At 30.1% G+C, this 22,659-nt stretch overlaps 2 protein-coding genes across 2 annotated transcripts; one reads left to right on the top strand and one right to left on the bottom strand.

The window, feature by feature from the left end:
• Positions 1-428: 428 nt before the first annotated feature.
• On the bottom strand, positions 429-3,688 carry LOC131639828 (MLP-like protein 34). Its single transcript, XM_058910275.1, has 2 exons — positions 3,451-3,688; positions 429-946 (listed from the first exon to the last, which is right to left on the bottom strand). Exons 1-2 carry the CDS (start codon positions 3,635-3,637, stop codon positions 663-665), a joined length of 471 nt encoding a protein of 156 aa, XP_058766258.1. The 5' UTR covers positions 3,638-3,688; the 3' UTR covers positions 429-662.
• A 17,951-nt stretch (positions 3,689-21,639) lies between these two features.
• LOC131639833 (uncharacterized) lies at positions 21,640-22,659 on the top strand. The gene has a single exon (XM_058910278.1). It carries the CDS (start codon positions 21,640-21,642, stop codon positions 22,657-22,659), a length of 1,020 nt encoding a protein of 339 aa, XP_058766261.1.

Below are 22,659 nucleotides of genomic sequence, written 5' to 3'. Positions count from 1 at the left end.
AATCCCTTCCACTGATGGATTGTCCTAGAAAGAAGTAAATGTACCCAATTCTACCTTCCTTCTTAAGCCACCCACAAACCAATCTTAAATTTTGTTAACTTTAGAATCTAGTAGAGAGACACCTCTCCACAGAGAAGAAACAAACCGAAGACTAACCATTCTAATCTTTGTGAAAGTAGTGACAACATAGAACCCATGTCTAGCAATCAAAATATCCCTCTATAAACTAGTGGTTTCAAACATCAAACGCCATTGTCATTTACCTAGAAAAGCTAGAAAAATCCCAATCTCCAAGATCATCTCTACTTTTGAGTTTGCTAGGGATTTATAATTACTTTTATACCTACTATTTTAATATGTTATTACCTTCGCTTAGGAAGATTTGACAAACTAAACTTATATCATTCAGAAACATTATTACCCAGATATAAACTGCAAAGCACATTGTCCATTTATTTAATTTGCATTGCATAATGATAATAATATAATACACGATCATCAAGACATTACCGATACATTTATTCCATACAAAGGAAGCAATGAAGCATCAAGAGAAGCAAACATGATGCATGCTTATATATGCTACATGCATGCCATTACAAACATCACAATAATTATAAAGATGCAATACTAAGTTTATCCACATGCATGCTTAAATGGACTTATAATGCAACTCTTTCTCCCTTGACAAGATGGCCATCAATGTCTCTAGTGCTTTTGCTAAGGTAATCCATCCAGCCATTTGGAGTATCAACACCTTCATTGATTTTCACATAATCAATTGTCCATTTAACAGCAGCAGTGCCATCAGCCTTATTAATCACTTCAAGAATGAGCTTAAAAACAGTAAAGTTGTCAATATCTCCACCAAATAGCTTGTAAGTGATTTTTTTGTTCTCATCATCAACTTCTTCAATACTTTCATTACATGTGTGTATCTCACCATCTGTTCTCATGTCATACACAATTAATACCAATGGTTAATAAAGAGGTATCCAGACCAGAAATGTGAGGGGGACAAACATGCATATAAATTTTGTATAACTAAAAATATAATTTATGTAAAATGCTAATAAGGATGCATTATTTCTAAGATAAAATATTGGGTTATTACCATTTTTGCCCCCTGTCATATAGGCGACTTTTGGTTTACCCCCCTGTAAAATTTTTTTTTGTAAAACTAACCTTGCCAAATGAAGATTCTGTCATTTTAGACCTCGCCAGCAAATGGCACATGCCATTTGCATATGTGGCATGCTGATTGTGTAATTCTTTTATTTTTTTAATTTTTTAAAATTCAAATATGCTGACATGTAATTATATTTTTTATTTTTTATTATTTTTAATTTCATGTCATATTTATTTTTTAAATTTTTTTTTTTTAAAAAAATTTATTTTTTTTTTATTTTGATTTAACATAATATTTTATGTTTTATTTATTTTAACGTAATATATATATATATATATATATATTATTTATTTTAATATTATTCAAATTCAAAACACATAAATATTGAAAAAAATACCTGCGGATTTACCTACGGATTTTAAAATACCTGCGGATTTACCTACGGATTTTAAAATACCTGCATATTTACCTGCGGATTTACCTACGGATTTTAAAATACCTGCGGATTTTAAAATACCTGCGGATTTACCTACGGATTTTAAAATACCTGCAGATTTACCTGCGGATTTACCTACGGATTTTAAAATACCTGCGGATTTACCTACGGATTTTAAAATACCTGCAGATTTACCTGCGGATTTACCTACGGATTTTAAAATACCTGCGGATTTACCTGCGGTATTTTAAAATACCTGCGGATTTACCTACGGGTTTTAAAATACCTGCAGATTTACCTACAATTTTTTTTTAAAAAAAATAAAAAAAAAATAAATATTTTTTTGAAAAAAAATTATTTAAAAAAAAAATTTTTTGAAAAAAAATTAAAAAAAAAAAGAAAATCCACGTGGAAATAAAAAAATATAATTCCACGTCAACTTAGCTGAAATTAAAAAAAAGAAAAAAGAAAAAAATGCCACTAAGCACGCCACATAGGCTTTGGGCGTGTGCCATTTTCCTCCAAGGTCTAAAAAAACAGAATCTTGAAATGGCAAGGTTAGTTTTACAAAAAAAAATTTTACAAGGGGGTAAACCAAAAGTCGCCTATATGGCAGGGGGCAAAAATGGTAATAACCCTAAAATATTTTATTGTTTTCATTTCACCTAATATTTTTTCAATTTAGAAAGGGATGCTAGGAATATGGTACTAATATAGTAGAATGATTTTGACATCTCAATATTTTTTTCTAGAAAATTTAATTAGTTTTTAAATTATTTACAATTTATTTATTTAAAACTAAAACTTGTCTAATATGGATCTTTAAAAAATAATCCAATATAACCTCTTGCCTTTTTAATAAAAAACCAACTTAATAAAATTAAATCTAATATATTATTAAAATTAAATTTATTAAAAATATTTAAAACCTATCTTTTAATTTATTTAACAAGTCCATATTACATGCATCCTCAAAACTCTCAAAAACCTTATAGTATCTTAAACAAAATTTACTAAATTAGGTTACTATTGTTGATCTGCTGATGTGGAGCAGAAGTAGTTGTATCTATATATAGGTCTAAGTTATTATGTTATTCTCATCTTCTTAGGTCAATATAATATTTCTTAAAAATTGTCTAAAAACAAAAATTATATACTAAACACACAATTAAATTGGATCAACAATAAACACTAAACAACTTTACAGATTTAGTAATATAAGATTTCATTTGATTAGACTAATTTTATATTTTCGTAGGGATGAGATTACATCAGGTCGGTCTATAGGAGACTATCTTTAATCTAGTTTATTTAACGTTTAATTTAAATTTTTTTTTAGTTTATTTAATTAAATAATTTAGTCTTAAATTATTAAAAAAGTTTATAAAATTTTATAGATCAATTTTTATTTTTAAAAACAAACTAAATATATTGGCCTATATATGCATATATATTATAAACATGACTAAATAGATTAGTTTATTTATACATAAATAATAGAAAAAAGACTAAATAGATCAACCTTATATAATATGTATTAATTGAAAATTTTAATGAGAAACCAATTTTAAAATAGATTTTCAGACCAGATTAGACTTCAAAAAAAAAATTAAAACACGCAAAAAAAATCTATATTATATCATAGATTAAGCTCAAACCTTTTAAATTTGTCGTAAATCAGATTTAGACCTTCTAAAGTCTAATCTAACAAATTTAACCGCAGTTGTTATGGCTATTTTCATTCAAGTTTTTTGTATAAAATTCATAGGTGCTCTTTTACCATCAATCTTTTTTTTACCAGAAGTAGCTAGAATCATAATTAAAATAAAATAAGAAACTGAATTTGATCAAGATGATTATTTGGTTATCAGAAAAACACAATTACCTATGACATAAGTCCAGTGTTTAACCGTATCAGAATGATGCCAATCTTCACCTTCATGCAGCTTGGTATGATGAATTCTTTCACAAATGTTTTGCACTTCGTGAAGTTCTGATGCAAACAGTTTGAAGAACTTGTCAGCGGGTGTTTTGATCCCAAGTTCTGTAATAAGCTTGCCAGCTAGCACCATTTTTGACAAGAAAATAATTGAGGAGAGAAAAGAGATAGTATGATATGAGAAAACTCTATGCAAGCCCATGCATTAAATAGAAATTTGATTACACTATACAAATATAAACTGACCCCACAAATTAGATTATATGAATCCCACTACTTGATCTATGCTCCCCAACCCATGTAATGATAGTATACACGATTTTTTTTTCTATTTTCTATAATATAATATACTGACATGACAACATTTAACAAATATGTCAACCTTCCAACAAAGCTATAATTATGGGATTACGGAATATTTATTCTTATCATGCTCAATAATTTGTAAAAAAATATTATAACAATGTTAGAGGTAATTTAAGGAAAATGGTAATTTAATTGAGCAGGAGATAAATGTGAAAGGGAATGGAAATGAGTGATAGGATATAAAGTACCTGAGGATGTTGATTCTTTTGAATCATGAGAGGCTTTGCAAACATAATCTGCCTAATAAGAAGGGGTTGTTTTTTGTCTGTTAAGTCTAGAGGATTTGTTTGTTTGCTGGTTTGATGGTTGTTGGGGAGGAAGAGAAATAGAGGAGTTATGTGGTTCAGGTGTATGGCTGGCAATTGGTATAGGCATAGTGGTATGCTTGTGTACAGATATAGGGGAATCAGAATGGACAGTTGGGTCAGAAGGTACAGGGATAGGGTCTGCAGAAGGTGCAGAGGCTGGTACATGTGGTGAGGAGTTATCCATTGGATAATGAGGTGTATTATTAGTAGGGTAATGATATGTCCAAGTTGCTGGTTTGGATATAGGATTGTATGGGAGAATATTGTCATGGTGTTTATTGTGTCTGGAAACAAATATTTCTTTGTTGTTAATATCATCTAAGAGACATCCTTTAGTTCCAGGTTTAAAACCAAGGAAAACACATGTTCTGCCCCTAGGATCAAGTTTTGTTCTGCGGGATTGAATGGTGGAAGTATATACAAGTGAAGCAAAAACTTTCAAATTTTGTAAATAAGGTAATGTTTTATGTAAGAGAAAATAGGGTGATTTGTTATTAAGAACAGGGCTAGCTACTCTATTCATAATGAAAACAGCATGAGAGACAGCATAGCACCAAAAATATTTGGGTAGGTTTGAATGGAACAAGAGAGCTCTCCCTATATTTAGGATTTGTTGGTGTTTTCTCTCCACTCTTCCATTTTGTTGTGGAGACTCAACACAACTGGTTTGGTGTATGATTCCTTTGGAGAAATAAAATTGTGGCATAGAAAATTCTTGACCATTGTCAGTCCTAATGATTTTGACCATGGTATTGTGTTGTGTGTATATCAGGTTGACAAAATTTATTATGTGTTGTCTTGCTTTTGATTTAGATTTCAAAAGTGTGAGCCAAGTGTATCTACTATGATCATCAACAACAATGAGGAAATAAGAAAAACCATCAATGGACTTAATGGAAAGAGGTCCCCATATATCAAAGTGTATCAATTCACTAGTGCAGAAAGTACTTTTTACATCGGGCGAAAAGTACTTTTTACATCGGTTCTGGGCCCGATGTAAAGCCAGGCGATGTAATAAGTCTGAGACATTTTACATCGGGTCATGACCCGATGTGAAAAATTAACATACCACATCGGGCGAATTCAAATGTCTGATGTGAAAAATAGTACAATTATTTTATAAAAAAAACAATATACGCCATATTTTACATCGGTTTTCATAATGGCCGATGTAATAGATAGTTTTTACATCGGTTTTCAACTTTGACCGATGTAATAGACTTGTTTTTACATCGGTTTTCATAATGCCCGATGTAATAAGTTTTCTGCTTTTAAGCATATAATAGTTTTTTTTCCCTATTTTTCCTATTTTTACCTGTAATTTTTTTTACCTACAATACGTAAATAACAATATAGAGTTATATGATTTTTTTCATATAATTACCGATAATAGTTTCACCACAAACAAATCAACAAAACACGAGTCAAAAAAGTTACCCATACCGACGTGATTACTTTCTCGAAGCCAAACAGCTGAGCTAGGAATAGATTTGGCATCAAAGTTATTGATGTGAGCGTGGCGGTGTTGTTGGATTCAGTGCAGGCGGAGCTCACGGTTGCGGGAGGAGTGCTAATATATATGGTTGTTGAAATTGTCTCAAATATTCAACTAAGAATTTATAGATCCAATGTTGTTAACTATGCCCCATAAAAAGCATACCTTAATTGATGAGGCATACAATGAAGAATCCCTAGGCTCTATAACCGGTTTTTTGTATTTGCAAATTCTCTCCCATATTGATGCTGAATTTTCATTACTCTGAAAATAACAAACTGCGAGACAATGTGAAATGAGCAGAGAGTGAACAAATTTAACTTTTCATAGGGCATACCATGCTTTTCCAGCACCCCATGCTTTGCTCCAAAAGGTAATAAGATGGAAAGAATACAAGAAGTCCATCAGGAACAATACGAGTCAAATTTATTGTAAAAAAGGTAAAATTATGAAAATCAGTAATAGTTCCCAAATAGCAAACACAATAATTTCACCAGAATCTTGTACTACAGTAATGTAAATGGGTATGGAAAAAATGATTATAATCATCAAAGTAAAAGGACGCCCACACGTTCCTCCCCCATTTCTCAGTGGCAGCAAGAACTTTGGTTTCATAATCACCATAAGGTTTTGCCATTGAGATAAATCTCTTCCAGCCCCATTGATGAAGAACCTGCAAACTGCACAACAAAATACTTAACCATGGTAGACAACCAAACCAAAAAACTTTGAAGAAAGAACAAAGCAAGAAAATACATGAGCTTTGTCAAGCCATAAGGTTTGAGAAAGTCAATCTAGAAGAAAACGCAAGACGAAGGGGAGAAATTGACGCGAAATGCAGAATAGAAGAAAGAGCAGAAATACCTGGGGTTTCACGGTGGCCAGAAATCGCAGTCGCCACGCCGACATAGTTGAAGCTCGGTTCTGTTGTGATAATGTCCATACATTGCACGCCTTGAATCTTAGTTGTTTCGCTTGAATTCATGGATTTTAGAACTTAGGGTTTCGAACGTGATTTCTTTGATCCAGTAGGAATACAGAAACATTGGACCGGTTTCAAGAGTGTTGTGGTGAAAGGGAAAATGGAGGGAGAACGGCGGAGAGAGAACGAAGAGGAGTATCGGCGGAGGGAGAACAGAGAGTAATAGCAGAGGGAGAACGATGGGAGAACAACGGAGGGAGTTGGAGAGTACGAGGGTTTATGTTGGGAGAGGGAAGAAAGGGTTTGTGTTTGAGAAGAAATGGGTTTGTTTTTGTGAAATGGGTTTGGGTTTTCACATCAGTGGAGGGAGTTACCCGATGCAAAGGCCTACCACTCTCATCGGGGAAACGGAATACTCGATGTGAAATCCATTATATCAAAAATTTGGAATATTTACAATATTGCCACCGTGTTTTTACAATAGACCTTTCACATCAGTGCAAAGTAATACCCGATGTGAAATCCCTTATAACAAAAATTTACAATATTTACAATACTGCCACTGTGTTATATTTTTTCTTAAATCAAATATTTTTCATATCATTGGAAATAAATAGCTGATGTAAAATATCTTGACAAATATTTTTCCTATCATAGATTTTGAAACCTGATGTAAAATCTTTTTCTGAAATGTCATTTTTTTTGTAGTGATTCAAAAACATTAAGAGCTTTATTAAGACTTCTTTGATATAGTAAATTCCTATGTTTAGCTAAGTGGCATACATCACAAGTACCATTGGAATCAGCAACAATAAAAGGAAAATCATATTGAAGTAAATGCATTCTAGAGTTGGAAAGGTGTCCTAATCTAAAGTGCCACAAGGCTTGATCATTTCTGGTAATGGTATGGGATACAGAAATACCATGTATAGAGGGTATCATCTTATTTTGCAGATTGAGGTAATACAAGCCTTCAATGAAGTCAGCAGAACCAATCATCTTCAGTGACTGAGGATCCTGAAGCAAACATTTAGAATTAATGAAGTTTGCAATACAAGGTAATTCAAGACAAAGTTTTGACACAGAGATAAGGTTCAAGGAAAATTGAGGAACATATAAGACATGCTTAATAACAAACTGAGTAGTGAAGCTGATGGTATTCATTTGATTAGCAATGACAAAATTGCCATTAGGTAATCTAATGTTAACCGATTTTATGTCATGCAAAGAATCAAACCAATGAGAATCACTAAAAATGTGATCACTGGCTCCAGAATCTATAATCCAAGGGCTTAGGACAGAATTGTTTAAACAAAGTGAAGTGGTGATGTTACCTGTGCTAGCAGCTGAGTGTAATGTTTTCACCTGATTTGTTGAACTGGATTGTGTATTGCCATTAGCTCCTTGAAGAATTGTCAACAAAGTGTACTGTTCAGATGTGAGTTGTGGTAGGGACTGATGATCAACATCACAAGAAATTTTTGGACTGGAATTGTCAACAGATGGCTCAGCATTGGTGTTGTTGGCATTGGCATTAGAATTGCGCTGCAAATGTGGAGGAACACCATGTTTACGATAACAAGTATCTACTGTATGTCCATATTTTCCACAGAATGTGCATATTCTTTGTCCATGCTTCTTGAATGGTGATTTCCTACTATCAGTAGCGTTAATCAATGCTTTAGGGTCATCATCTGATGCAACAGGAAGATGTTGAGGAGGTGAAACTTGGCGTTCGTATTGAATCACCATTGAAAATATCTTGTTCAATGGTGGTAACGAATCAAGAAACAATACTTGAGATTTCACAACATTATAATCATCGTTCAAACCCGTTAGCAAACGTATAGCGTGTAACAGATTATGATTGTTCCTAGCACTACGCATCGCGTCACATGAAGAACGAATTCTACAAGTACACTGAGGAATTGGCATGTATAATTCTAATTCCTCCCAAAGAATCTTAAGCTGAGAGAAGAAATCTGTTACCGTGCGATGACATTGCTTCAAGGCGTAAATCTCTTGTTGCAATTCTGAAATCCGAATCAAATCGCCCTGTGTGAATCGTTCTTTCAAGTTATTCCAAACATCGATGGCGTTTTCCATGAAAACAATCGATTGAGCTATGGAATCCGATACAGAACGCATGATCCAGGAATGCACTAACATATTGCAATGAGTCCACGCACGAAATAACGGATCAAACGAATCGGTAGGAACCGGAATTGTGCTGTCAACAAAATCGAATTTCATCTTACCTCCGAGGGCTCTACGCATCGATCTTGCCCAGCTATGGTTATTAGAACCATTGAGAACCGGAGTGATGGAAATTGATGATGGACCATCGCTTGGGTGAACATAGTAAGGACTTGTGGGATCAAGAATAGGATCGGAAGAGCTAGAGACGGAAGCGGTGTTGCGAGGAGCCATGGATGTGCAGGCTCACTGATACCATGTTGAAGTTATCTTCACATAAGCCATAACTGATTCTTGATGAAGAAGAAGAAGTGAAGAAACTGAATGTAAAAGAAAATAATAGTAAGAAGGATAAGAAGATCTCAAAATGTATTTGATACAATTAACTCATTTTGGATAAGAGGTACAAGTGACAATACAACGAGTATTTATACACTACAATACAAGTAGAATATTAGATCTAATAACAACCCTTAGATCTAATTAATCTCAGCCACTAATACTTCAACAGTTGCACTACGGGTAAAAGGAATTGGAGGTCGAGACTATATATATATATATATATATATATATATATATATATATATATATATATATATATATATATATATATATATATATATATATATATTTATATATATATATTTGCAAAGGCGAAAAAATACTCACCTAACAACTAGTTACATCAAAAAAAAAAACCTGATAAATCATTTGTTATATGTGAGTTTATGATAGTGTAGTCTATTTATGTTTTATTATATAATTTTTTAGTACTCGTTACTTCCCTAAGTTAGGTTATTGAAAATCCCAATCTCTTTCTCCTTCTCTTAGTTTGTTATCATTTATTGTTAACATGGTATCTAGAGTTTGTTTTGATCTTTCTTGAACTACTCTCGTTACTTTCACTATTGAGTTTTCAAAAGTTTGTTCTTCTCCCAGAAATATATCAAGTAGTAAACCTTTGTCTCGGTCTAGTTTCTACGATTGGTATAAATTACCATTACTTTGCTTCAGAATTTAATTATATGTTTGGTGTTGTAAGCGTTGCACCCCTAATGCGATGTCTTATATTAATTGCTTATTGAAAAAAAAGTTTGATAATATGTTTCTTTTGATTTAGATGATTGACTAATTGAGAAAAATTCATTCAAATTAATCGCTAATTTTTTTTCGGAGATGTCATCTCATACTCAATGTTGATATTATATTATATTGATCTGGATCATTTCTCACTGTTGATTTTCTCATATATTGATATTATATTATCATATATTGAACTAGATGATTTTCTCACTGTTGATTTTGATTTTGATTTTGTTTATGTAAATCATTTGAATAATTGTCTCAATGTTGTGATTTAAATTTCTCGTTTGTTTAATTTCATTTTATTTGGTTTTGTTTGTATCCTCCATGTCGGTTTGGATTGTTTATTTGTTATGTTTGGTTTCGACCAATTTAGTTTGATTTTAATTGATTGGTTTGATTTGATTTTGTTCATTTTTCTTAGTTTAATTGTATTATGTCCACTATCTTTTTGTATTTGATTGTCCATATTTTATTGATTCTTCTATTTAGTTGCTCAAAATGATATTATCTTTTTTATTTGTTAGTTTCTCTCTATAAATTCTTCTTTAATGAATTCTAGGATTAAGACGTAGCTTAACTGCTTTGTGTTAGTTTATGAGGAGGAGTATTTAATATTAGGCCAAAAATAACACACAAATGAGAAAGACACTATATATTCACTTAAAATTTTAAAGGGTGATAGGTATGTGAAATGTGGAGACTCCAACTCACACTTAACCTATTATTCTCAACAATTTATACTAATTAAGTTAGGGGTTGAGAGAGAGTTGAAAATCCATGGTTCAAATTTCTACAAAGACGAAAAATACACTGACCTAACAACTAATTACTTAAAAAAAGTAATGGATATTTTCTTATATACTTTTTTTGTCAACGCCATTAGCTAGGAACGGCATCACAAGTAGAGCTGTCAAAATGGGCTCGGCCCATTGGGCCGGCCCATAAACCCTACAATTTAGCGCGAGTCGGGCCGCAAAATACCATAAAAAAAGACGACCCTGTCTTTTTAAGCAAGCCCACCGGGCCTATGTTTTTTATGGGCTGGGTCGGGCCGGGTCAAGCGGGCTTCGGGCTGGCCCATTAAAAAAAGATTTTGGTAAATTTTGGAGAAAAAAGATTGAGATAAGATATGATTTTATAAATGTGTTTTCAAGTCATAAAGAAAAGTTAAAGAGGATCAAGATATATTTTCAAAATGATGTGATCAAGGAAATAGTTGTGAGATGTAGAAAAAATTTGATAAATATTGGTGATAATATTAAGTTACTTTATACTCTTACATGGATGATTTTGTGGTATTCATATATATATTTGTGGATAAATATTTTAAACATCACTTATATACGTTTATGATGACTTTTTACTTATGTTGTATTGCATTTATCCATTACATCCTTTTTATAAAATTAAAATTATAATATTGAAATACGGGTCGGGCTATCCCATCGGCCGCACAGGCCTTTGAAAAATGGGTCGGACTCATTTTATGTAGCCCATTTAACAATTGGGCAGGGCCGGGCCAACTCACTAAAACACGTTGGTCCACCGGACCGAAATGGGCTGGGCCGGGCCGACCATTTGACAGCTCTAATCACAAGGGTTTAAGTGGGTTGTATTAATGCAAAACACTCAATTTTCAAGAAATGGTTTTGTAAACATATATCTCAATTATTAACTTTCTACGCTTAAAATATATTTATGCCAACTACCCACTATATTATTGGATCTTGCCCTTCATGATTTGTTTGTGAGTAATATGTTTCACGTGGTTTTAAAGTCCAAACAATCTAAGCCTATGTTTGGTATCATGGCCACTCACCACCAATTCGCGTTTATTATACTTTCTATTGTAATATTGTGAAACTACTATTCGTAGCTTTTCTTAAAATGTGATTTGTGATTGTAATTTCCTCTTTTTTCAAACATACACTAATATTTATTGTCCTTTTACTGTATACATTGAGTTCATAAATTTCAGGAGTACCTTTCGATCATTATTGTAAATTTTTTAAAATTTTTTGACGTGATTTTCTGTTTTCTATATTTAAAATTTATAGTTTTCTTTTTTGAGTTTAAACATATTTAAAGATTAAAAATAATTTCAGTTTTCAATTATGAAATATTTAAAAGATGACTTTAATTTTAAATATATTTTTTATTGAAAAGAAAAATAAAATAAAATTCTTAACAATAAAGTTTCCGCAATATCAATTACAAAGGAGTAACTCAATTTTGATAAATAGAAAGTGTGAATTAGAAGATTATTATTGTTAGATGTATCTAACTTTCTCATGTAGTGTGTATTATGATTTTTTTTCAAATCGTGTGAATAACTCTAAAAAAAAATTATTTCAAACAATTAATTTTTAATATTTTGAATCAACACTACATGTTTAGTTCAACCTTGTTTTAATAAGGTTGATGTTGAGAAAAGAATAAAATAAAATTCTTAAAAATAAAGATTTTGCAATACCAATTACAAAGGAGTAAATCAATTTTTGTAAACGGAAAGTGTGAATTAGGAGATTCTTATTCCTAAAAAATATGGGCCGGTCCGCATGGGCCATGGGTAGCCCACCAGCCCGAAAATATTAAATAATTTTAATATAATTAAAATTTATCCTTTCCTAGTTATAATTATTATAAACATTTATAACATTTTAATTATCATAAAATTATAATTGTCATGAATATTTATAACTTAAAATTTCTTGGAACAAGTTATTTAATTATTTGTGCTACATTATATAATTTGTGGTGTATTTTGGATAGTTTAAATTAAGTTAATGTATTATTTTACATTTTAGTTATTAACCTATATGGATTATTTAGAAATTATAATTTTGTATATAAAATTTAATATATATATATATATATATATATATATATATATATATATATATATATATATATATATATATATATTCTTGCATGCAATTATATGGTTACTTACAAAAATAAGGAGAAAATTTTAATTTTTTATATAAATTGGCCCGTTTAGGGCCGAAGCCCATTTAGGGCCGGGTAGCCCGCAGCCCAGACAGGGCCGGGTTTGGGTAGTAAAATTAGAGCCCATTTAAAAATGGGTTTTTTTGGCCCGGCCCTAAAAAGCCCGAAGCCCATATGGACCGGCCTATATGGGCCGGGTAGTCCATATTGACAGCTCTAGTTAGATGTATCTAACTTTCTCATGTATTGTGTATTATGATTTTTTTTCAAAGCGAGTTAATAACTCTAAAAAAAAATTATTTCAAGAATTTAATTTTTAATATTTTGGATCAACACTACATGTTTATAATATTTGTTCAACCTTGTTTTAATAAGGTTGTTGAGAAAAGAATAAAATAAAAATCATAAAAATAAAGTTTCTACGATATCAATTACAAAGGAGTAACTCAATTTTAGTAAATAGAAAGTGTAAATTAGGAGATTCTTATTGTTGGATGTATCTAACTTTTTCATGTAATGTATATTATGAATTTTTTTCAAAGCGTGTGAATACTCTAAAAAATATTATTTCAAGCAATTAATTTTAATATTTTGGATGAACACGTTTATAATATATGTTCAACCTTGTTTTAATAAGGATGATGTTGAGAAAAGAATAAAATAAAATTCTTAAAAATAAAATTTCTGCAATATCAATTACAAAGGAGTAACTCAATTTTAGTAAACGGAAAGTGTAAATTAGGAGATTCTTATTGTTGGATGTATCTAACTTTTTCATGTAATGTATATTATGATTTTTTTTTCAAAGCGTGTGAATACTCTAAAATATATAATTTCAAGCAATTAATTTTTAATATTTTGGATGAACACGTTTATAATATATGTTCGACCTTGTTTTAATAAGGATGATGTTGAGAAAAGAATAAAATAAAATTCTTAAAAATAAAATTTCTGCAATATCAATTACAAAGGTTTAGCTCAATTTTGGTAAAAGGAAAGTGTAAATTAGGAGATTCTTATTGTTAGATATATTTAACTTTCTCATGTAATGTGTATTATGATTTTTTTCAAAGCGTGTGAATAACTTTAAAATAATTATTTCAAGCAATAAATTTTGAATATTTTGGAACAACACAACATGTTTATAATATTTTTTTAATCTTGTTTTAATAAGGTTGATGTTGAGAAAATAATAAAATAAAATTCTTTAAAAAAAACAAGTTTATGCAATATCAATGACAAAAGAGTAATTCAATTTTGATAAACGGAAAGTGTGAATTAGGAGATTCTTATTTTTAAATGTATCTAACTTTCTCATGCAATGTGTATTATGATTTTTTTTTTTCAAAGCGTGTGAAATATAACCTTAAAAAAAGGTTATTTCAAACAATTAACTTTTAATAATTGAGATCAACACTACATGTTTATAATATTTGTTCAACCTTGTTTTAATAAGGTGGTTGTTCAGAAAATAATAAAATAAATTCTTTAAAATAAAATTTGTGCAATATCAATTACAAAATAGTACTTCAATTTTTATAAACGGAGAGTGTGAATTTGAAGATTCTTATTGTTAGATGTATCTAACTTTCTCATGTAATGTGTATTATGATTTTTTTAAAGCGTGTAAATAACTCTAAAAAACATTATTTTAAGCAATTCATTTTTAATATTTTGGATCAACACTAAATATTTATAATATTTGTTCAACCTTATTTTAATAAGATTGATGTTGAGAAATTAATAAAATAAAATTCTTAAAAATAAATCTTCTGCAATATGAAGTACAAAGGAGTAACTCAAATTTTGTAAACAGGAAGTGTGAATTAGAAAATTCTTATTATTAGATGTATATAACTTTCTCATGTAAAGTATATTATGATTTATTTTCAAAGCGTCTGAATAACTATAAAAAAATTATTTTAAGAAATTAATTTTTAATATTTTGGATCAACACGTTTTTAATACTTGTTCAACCTTGTTTTACTAAGGTTGATGTTGAGGAAAGAATAAAATAAAATTATTACAAATAAAGTTTCTCCAATATCAATTAGAAATGTGTAACTCAACTTGGTAAAAGGAAAGTGTGAATTAGAAGATTCTTATTGTTAGATGTATCTAATTTCCCATGTAATGTGTATAATAATTTTTTTTAAAGCGTGTGAATAACTCTAAAATAATACTTTCAAGCAATTATTTTTAATATTTTAGATAAACATTACATGTTTATAATATTTTTCAACCTTGTTTTAATTAGGTTGATGTTGAGAAAATAATAAAATAAAATTCTTAAAAATAAAGTTTCTCGATATCTATGGCAAAAGAGTAACTCAATTTTGATAAACGCAAAGTGTGAATTAGGAGATTCTTATTTTTAGATGTATCTAACTTTCTCATGTAATGTGTATTGTGATTTTTTTCAAAGCGTGTGAAATATAACCTTAAAAAAAAGTTATTTCAAACAATTAATTTTTAATATTTTAGATCAACACTACATGTTTATAATATGTGTTCAACCTTGTTTTAATAAGGTTGTTGTTGAGAAAATAATAAAATTAAATTCTTAAAAATAAAGTTTCTGCAATATCAATTACAAAGGAGTAACTCAATTTTAGTAAACAGAAAGTGTGAATTAGGAGATTCTTATTGTTTGATGTATCTAACTTTCCCATTTAATGTATATATTATGATTTTTTTTCAAAGCGTGTGAATAACTCTAAAAAAATTATTTCAAGCAATTGATTTTTAATATTTTGGAAGAACACGTTTATAATATATGTTCAACCTTGTTTTAATAAGGATGATGTTGAGAAAAGAATAAAATAAAATTCTTAAAAATAAAGTTTATGCAATATCAATTACAATGGTGTAACTCAATTTTGGTAAAAGAAAAGTGTGAATTAGGAGATTCTTATTTTTAGATGTATCTAAGTTTCTCATGCAATGTGTATTATGATTTTTTTTTCAAAGCGTGTGAATAACTCTAAAATAATTATTTCAAGCAATTAATTCTTAATATTTTGGATCAACACTATATGTTTATAATATTTTTTCAACCTTGTTTTAATAAGATTGATGTTGAGAAAATAATAAAATAAAATTCTTAAAAATAAAATTTCTGCAATATCAATGACAAAGGAGGAACTCAATTTTGATAAATGAAAAGTATGAGTTAGGAGATTCTTATTTTTAGATGTACCTAACTTTCTCATGTATTGTGTATTATTATTTTTTTTTCAAACCAAAGCGTGTAAATAACTCTAAAAAAAAATTATTTCAAGCTTTTAATTTTTAATATTTTGGATGAAACTGCATGTTTATAATATTTGTTCCAATTTGTTTTAATAAGGTAGATGTTGAGAAAAGACTATATCTAATAGGAAGGACAAACAATATTGCATAATGAAACATTCACAAAGGCATCTAACAATTAGTTAAAATGTCCCTTAGGGTCCGTTTGGTTGGAAGTAGATGAAGGAGAGGTGAGGGGAGGGGAGAGAATATTTATAAATATGTGTGTTTGGTTCATTTTTTATGAGGGGAGGGGAGGGGAGAAAATTCCCTCCTAGACTCACTTTTTACTCCCCTCCAAATTGGGGGGATTTGGAGGGGAGGGAAGATCATTAATTAAAATTTTATTATTTTTCCTATTTTATCCTCAATTATTTTTTTTAATTTCAAAATTGTCCTTATTGAATTATTAAAGATTTGATTTTTCTGTGTTATTTTACGTTTCATTTTTCTTCTAGCTATTTGTGCGTTGTTGCTCTCAGTTAAATTTTTCGTTTTTATTTTGTTGAATTTCCCTTTTAATATTATGTTATTTTTTTTTATAATAATAACATCCTTATATTAGTTCTTATTTATAATATATGTTGTAGATTATGTCCACTCATGCAGCTTGATTCTATCTTCTTGAAATGATTAATCTCTTTCCTGCAAAATAATAAATAATTATATTAACTTGAGGCGTGTAAAAACACCGTCCTTAAGGATTTATCCGCCTCATAAGCGCAAATCCCCCAGGATTCAACAGGTTCTTCTCAGATTCTTAATAAGACTCTGAGGAATCAGAACAACAAGAAATATTATTTGCCAGGAGATGCAACCAAAAAAGCAAAGAAGAAAGGGAAGCCAAAATATTTTTACGTTCTATTTTTTCTGTGTCTTTCTTGTAAATGGTAGGGGACTTTATATAATAAAGAGAAAGTTGGAGTAATCGATTTGACTCATTCAAGTCAAACTTATTAAATTATTTGACCAATTTAAAATCATCATAAAACAAAATAAATAATAACAATTAATATTAAAAAACATTTTCTTATATTTGTGAATTAAAGATGAGATAAAATTATTTAAAACTTTTGAAATATATTCAAAATTTACAACAATCCCCCACACATTTCAAAAGTTGAGAGGAATAAAAAATAATTTTCTGGCTTAACATCATGCATGTGATGCGTCAAACTAGTGTAGCAAGCTATATGAACTAGTCCTAGAATGATAGTACTTAACATATAGTGAAGTTGGTGTAGCAAGCTATATGAACCAAAAACACTTTACGTATGTTAGAGGTCTACCACCCAAATCACACCCCCACAATTCTTGTTGTTGACGCTGTGGTGCGCTAATAGCCCATGCGCGTGCCTGGTTATTTTCATGAGTGCTCTAGAGATTTTTCCAAGATCTCATATAAGCGGCCCCACTCAACACTCATATAGGTGATTTCATCAAGTGTATGCTGCAAATCATACACCACCCATAGGGGATATGAAATTCATTATAAGCTACATAAGCTTATCCTCTCAGTAATGCAGTATCTAGCACTTTCTCGTTTACACCATAGGAAAAAGACGCAATAAAAATTAATCAAATAATTTTTGGTGCTAGCAGAACTAACAAGTGACTTGTTCTTACCCATATGAACCTTTTTCATGGGATCTCCAATCACAAAGGTTGGGTTCCCATCACTTGTTAATTTCAATTGGCTTATGTCTAATTCCACTCGATGTGTCATAAATTGATTTCTTCCCATGGCTTCAATAGAGGATCAACTAGGATCAATTTAATTGAAATTCTCAATAATAGAGGATATATTGCCTCATTATAAGTAGCTACTTTATACACAAATGAAGAAGATACATTTTTCTTCCCTAAAAATATTGACCAAGACGTCTCTAAGTCAATTAAATCTCAAATATTTACTCAAATATTTAATATTTTATACTTGATCTCAAAAAAAAAATATTATACATGCTTACTTAAATATATAAGCAAAACTACTCCAACAAGGATATCGTACCATCACGATATAAATAAATTCATTTATGAATTTATTATACAGGTCTATTTGAATAACTTTCAAATATGAAAACACTCCCACATTAGATAAAATTAAATATACGCACATATAAATTTGTTTTTTTTTTTTACAAATTTAATTCATATAGTCTCATTGTAAAATTTTAATACTACAATATAAGTTAAAAATCTTAAGTATAAAAAGTAACACCACAAAGTATTACCACGATTTTAAATATTTTAATAATCATTAAATACTCTAAAATTTTCATATTAAACTACACAGGTCTGCTTAGATAATTTCGAAGTGACAACTTCTCCATTTAAAAAAGAATAATATAATACTAAATATATTCTGATATAGATGATATCATTTAAAATTCTTCTTCAACAAAATAGAATGGACATACACTTCAAAAATTATAGGCATGAAAGTATTACTCTACAATCTAATTTTTTTTTCTCAACCTCTAAATAAAATAATAATATTACAAAGGAAAATATCACTAGTTAAAATATTTTCTACATTTAATTTTTTTTCTTTTGTAAAATACTATTATTATTGTAATATGAATATCATATGTCCCTGCAATAATTTATATTTTACATATATTATATTGTTCGTATCAATATATTTTGTTCTCACAAAAATTTCACCAAAAACAAAATATTTCTAAATTTTACACTTTTCCACAATTAATGATTAAGAGTAAATCGTATTAAATTCAATTTGTTAATATAATAAAAACTAAACATAATACTCCCTCCGTTTTTTATTATAAGTCGTTTTGGAAAAAAATTGTATTTAAATATAAGTCGCTTTACAATTCCAATGAATAATTAATTTTACTTTTTCTATTATATCCTTAAATATTTATTATTCTCTCTCCTTTCAATTATATAAATTTATCTTTCATATGTCATTAATGAATGATAATTTTGTAAAAACCTTCATAATTTCTCATTTACATACAACAATTATTATTTTTCTTAATCGGTGTGAAAAGTCTAAAACGACTTATAATAAAAAACGGAGGGAGTAATATAACATCAACCCACTATACATTACATTGTGATATAGTTGATGGCAGATAACATTTTAATAATTTTTCTCAAAAAAAAAAAATATAATTATAACTCAAGATCAGATAATGAAAGATCAGATAATGATTTGATTTGATTGGGTTAGATGAATCATCAAGATCAGATAATGATTTGATTTGCGTTGAAGATCTATAATTCAACTAATGTGTGTTGTTGTTTACTATTATAATATGATTTATGAACGAACAAGTTTTTTTTTTGGAGAAATTTACTCAATACTATTGTTATTTAGAATTATTTTTACTAAGTACAAATAACAGTATTTATAAAGATAAAAAAGTAATTTGATTTTAAAATCTCTCCCCTCCCCTTGTGAACCAAACATACATGTTATTAAAAATTCATCCCCTCCCCTCCCCTCCCCTTCTTGAACCAAACATATATTTAGTTAAATTCCCTCCCCTCCCCACTATTAAATTCCCTCCCCTCCCCTCCGTTGAACCTTTAGTTAAATTCCCTCCCCTCCCCACTATTAAATTCCCTCCCCTCCCCTCCGTTGAACCAAATGGACCCTTAGGGTCCGTTTGGTTGGGAGTAGATGGAGGGGAGGGGAGTGGAGAGAATATTTATAAAAATATGTGTTTGGTTCATTTTTTATAAGGGGAGGGGAGGGGAGGGGAGGGGAGCAAAATCCCTCCTAGACTCATTTATTGCTCCCCTCCAAATTGGAGGGATTTGGAGGGGAGGGAAGATACAGTAATCATAATTTTATTATTTTCCCTATTTTAACCTGAATCATTTTTTTAATTCCAAGATTGTCCTTATTGAATTATTAAAGATTAGATTTCTTCTCTGTATTATTTCACGTTTATTTTTTTTTCTATTGTGCGGTTGCTATTTGTGCATTGTTGCTCTCAGGTGAGTTTTTTTTCCTTTTTATTTTGTTGAAGTTTTCTTTTCGATATTATATATTTTTTATAATAATAACATACTTATACTTATACTTATATCAGCTCTTATATATGATAATAATAAGGTTTTTTTATTATAATATTAGCAATAATAATAATAACAATATACAATGCAAATATAATATATTTATGTTATAAATAAAATTTTTAACTCTCTAATATTATTTGTTCAATTTTATTAATATTCTAACATTAATTAATTTATTTTTAATTATAGAAATTGTTTTATTGGGTTAGATGAATCATAGAATCAGATAATGGTTTGATTTGCGTTGAAGATATGTTTACGATTATATTATGGTTTATGAATGAACTAGTTTTTATCTAGTGAAATTTACTCAATACTATTTTTATTTAGAATTATTTTTACTAAGAACAAATAATAATATTTATAAGGATAAAAAGGTAAATTGATTTTAAAATCCCTCCCCTCCCCTTGTGAACCAAACATACTTGTTGTTAAAATCCATCCCCTCCCCTCCCCTCCCCTTCTTTGAACCAAACATATATTTAGTTAAATTCCCTCCCCCCCCTTCCCCTCCATTCTCCTCCCCTCGATTAAATTCCCTCCCCTCCCCTCCCCTCCGTTTGAACCAAACGGACCCTTAGTGACTAAAGAGAAACTAATGACATGACTTATTCGTTCTACTTGACAAAAATTTCCTTAATGGCTAAAAATTGAATTTTGGTCCTCTTTTAAATCCAGTGCCCAGATATTCATCTAAAATTGCAATATGGTGATTCTCATATTTTGCAATCCTGTTATCCTATGTCGACTATATATTCCACTACGTACATAAAAAAAAAATCTCCATATTTATCGTAACTTACTATTATTAAAAGACGACAAATGAAATAAAGAACTATTATTTTACCAATTTCTTATAGTAGTTATTGACGTTTTTTATTATTTTAAATTCCACATGGACATTATTAATTTAAAAATAATGTGCGTCATATTAATTAGAAAATACATTTGTAAAATAAGTAATTAAAAGTTAAAATGACAAAAAAAAAAAAAAAGAGTCTAGTGACAATTAGTTTAACTTAAATAAGTTTTATAAATGTGATAAACATTGTGGGACATAAGAGAATACCTCGATTATTAACTTTGTGCACTTAAAATATATTTATGCCAACTACCCACTATATTGTTAGATCTTATCTTTTGGTGGGAGAGTTTTGTTGTTGAATTCCATTCTTTCGAGCATTCCTATCTTCTTTTTTTCTTTTTATAAGGCTCCAGCGGCTATCATTAAAGAGCTTGTTTCTATTCAACGTTGGTTCCTTTGGGGGGGAAGGGAAGATAAAAAGAAGATAAATTGAATTAGTTGGGAGGTGGTGTGTCGTTCGAAAAAAGAAGGCGGTTTAGGGGTGAAACATTGTGGTAGATTCAATTTGGCCCTTTTGAGTAAATGGAAGTGGCGCATCTTGAATGGTGAATCTTCTTTATGGACTAACTTTCTTTCTTGCAGGTACGGCGATATCAAAAGAGCGATGCTTTCTCCGCCCACCTTTTCTTCTAGAAGCAAGGTTTCTCTTTGGTGGAGGGATCTTTGCTCCATTGGTGTTGGCTCGGTTTCTTCGTCCACTTCATTCTCTTGGTTCAAGTCCTCTATCTCTTGCAAACTTGGCTCCGACCTTTGGTTTGAATTTTGGAATGATAGTTGGTTGGGTAACACTCCTCTAAGAGATGTGTGTCCGGTTATTTTTGGTGCAATTGAAGATTCATCGGCCAAAGTGACGGATCATGGGATTTGGCAAGATGACTCATGGATTTGGAGTTTTCCACCGATTCATTCTTCTAACGGGGCAGCCATAGCTCAATTATCTTCCTTGATAAATCTTCTCCTTCCGGTTCAGCCCTCTCTCTCGGCTCTAGATGGCTATGTTTGGTGGCGCAATCCGTCGGGTTTTTCGGTAAGTAATGCCTATGATGCTATTCTTTTGGGTTTACCTTCTTCTCCTCCGTTGAACAACACTAGTATGGTAATGTTTGAGTGTCTTTGGAAAACAAAAGTGCCTAGTAGTATTCTTTTTTTTGGTTGGAGGATTATTTGGAATAGGTTGCTGACTAAGACGAATTTGTTCAAACGAAGGGTTTTACTCGATATCAATATGTTGTTTTGCCCTTTGTGTCGAGGGGTCGATGAAGATTTAGACCACATCTTTCTTTTGTGTCCCGTTTCTAGAATTTGGTGGTTGAAGTTATATCAGTGGCTTAGGATTATTGATGGTGACGAGAAAATTTCTCTTATTGATCAATTTTGTTGGATGGAGGACATTTGCAAGAATAATTTCTCCTTTGACTTGGGTTGGTTCTTTTGCTTAACACTTTGTTGGATAATTTGGAAGTGTAGGAATGATGTAATTTTCAACAATTTAGTTGTTTCTCATTTTGATGGGTTTAATTTGTTTAAATCTTTAGCTTGGGATTGGTTTAATGCCTTTCATAAAGGTTCTTGTAATTTATCTAGGGATGATTGGTTTTTTGATCCAAGACCTTTTTTCACTTGA

Source organism: Vicia villosa, unplaced genomic scaffold (assembly GCF_029867415.1).
Source record: "Vicia villosa cultivar HV-30 ecotype Madison, WI unplaced genomic scaffold, Vvil1.0 ctg.002800F_1_1, whole genome shotgun sequence".
NCBI lineage: Eukaryota > Viridiplantae > Streptophyta > Magnoliopsida > Fabales > Fabaceae > Vicia > Vicia villosa.
This window is presented reverse-complemented; position numbering and strand designations above follow the sequence as displayed.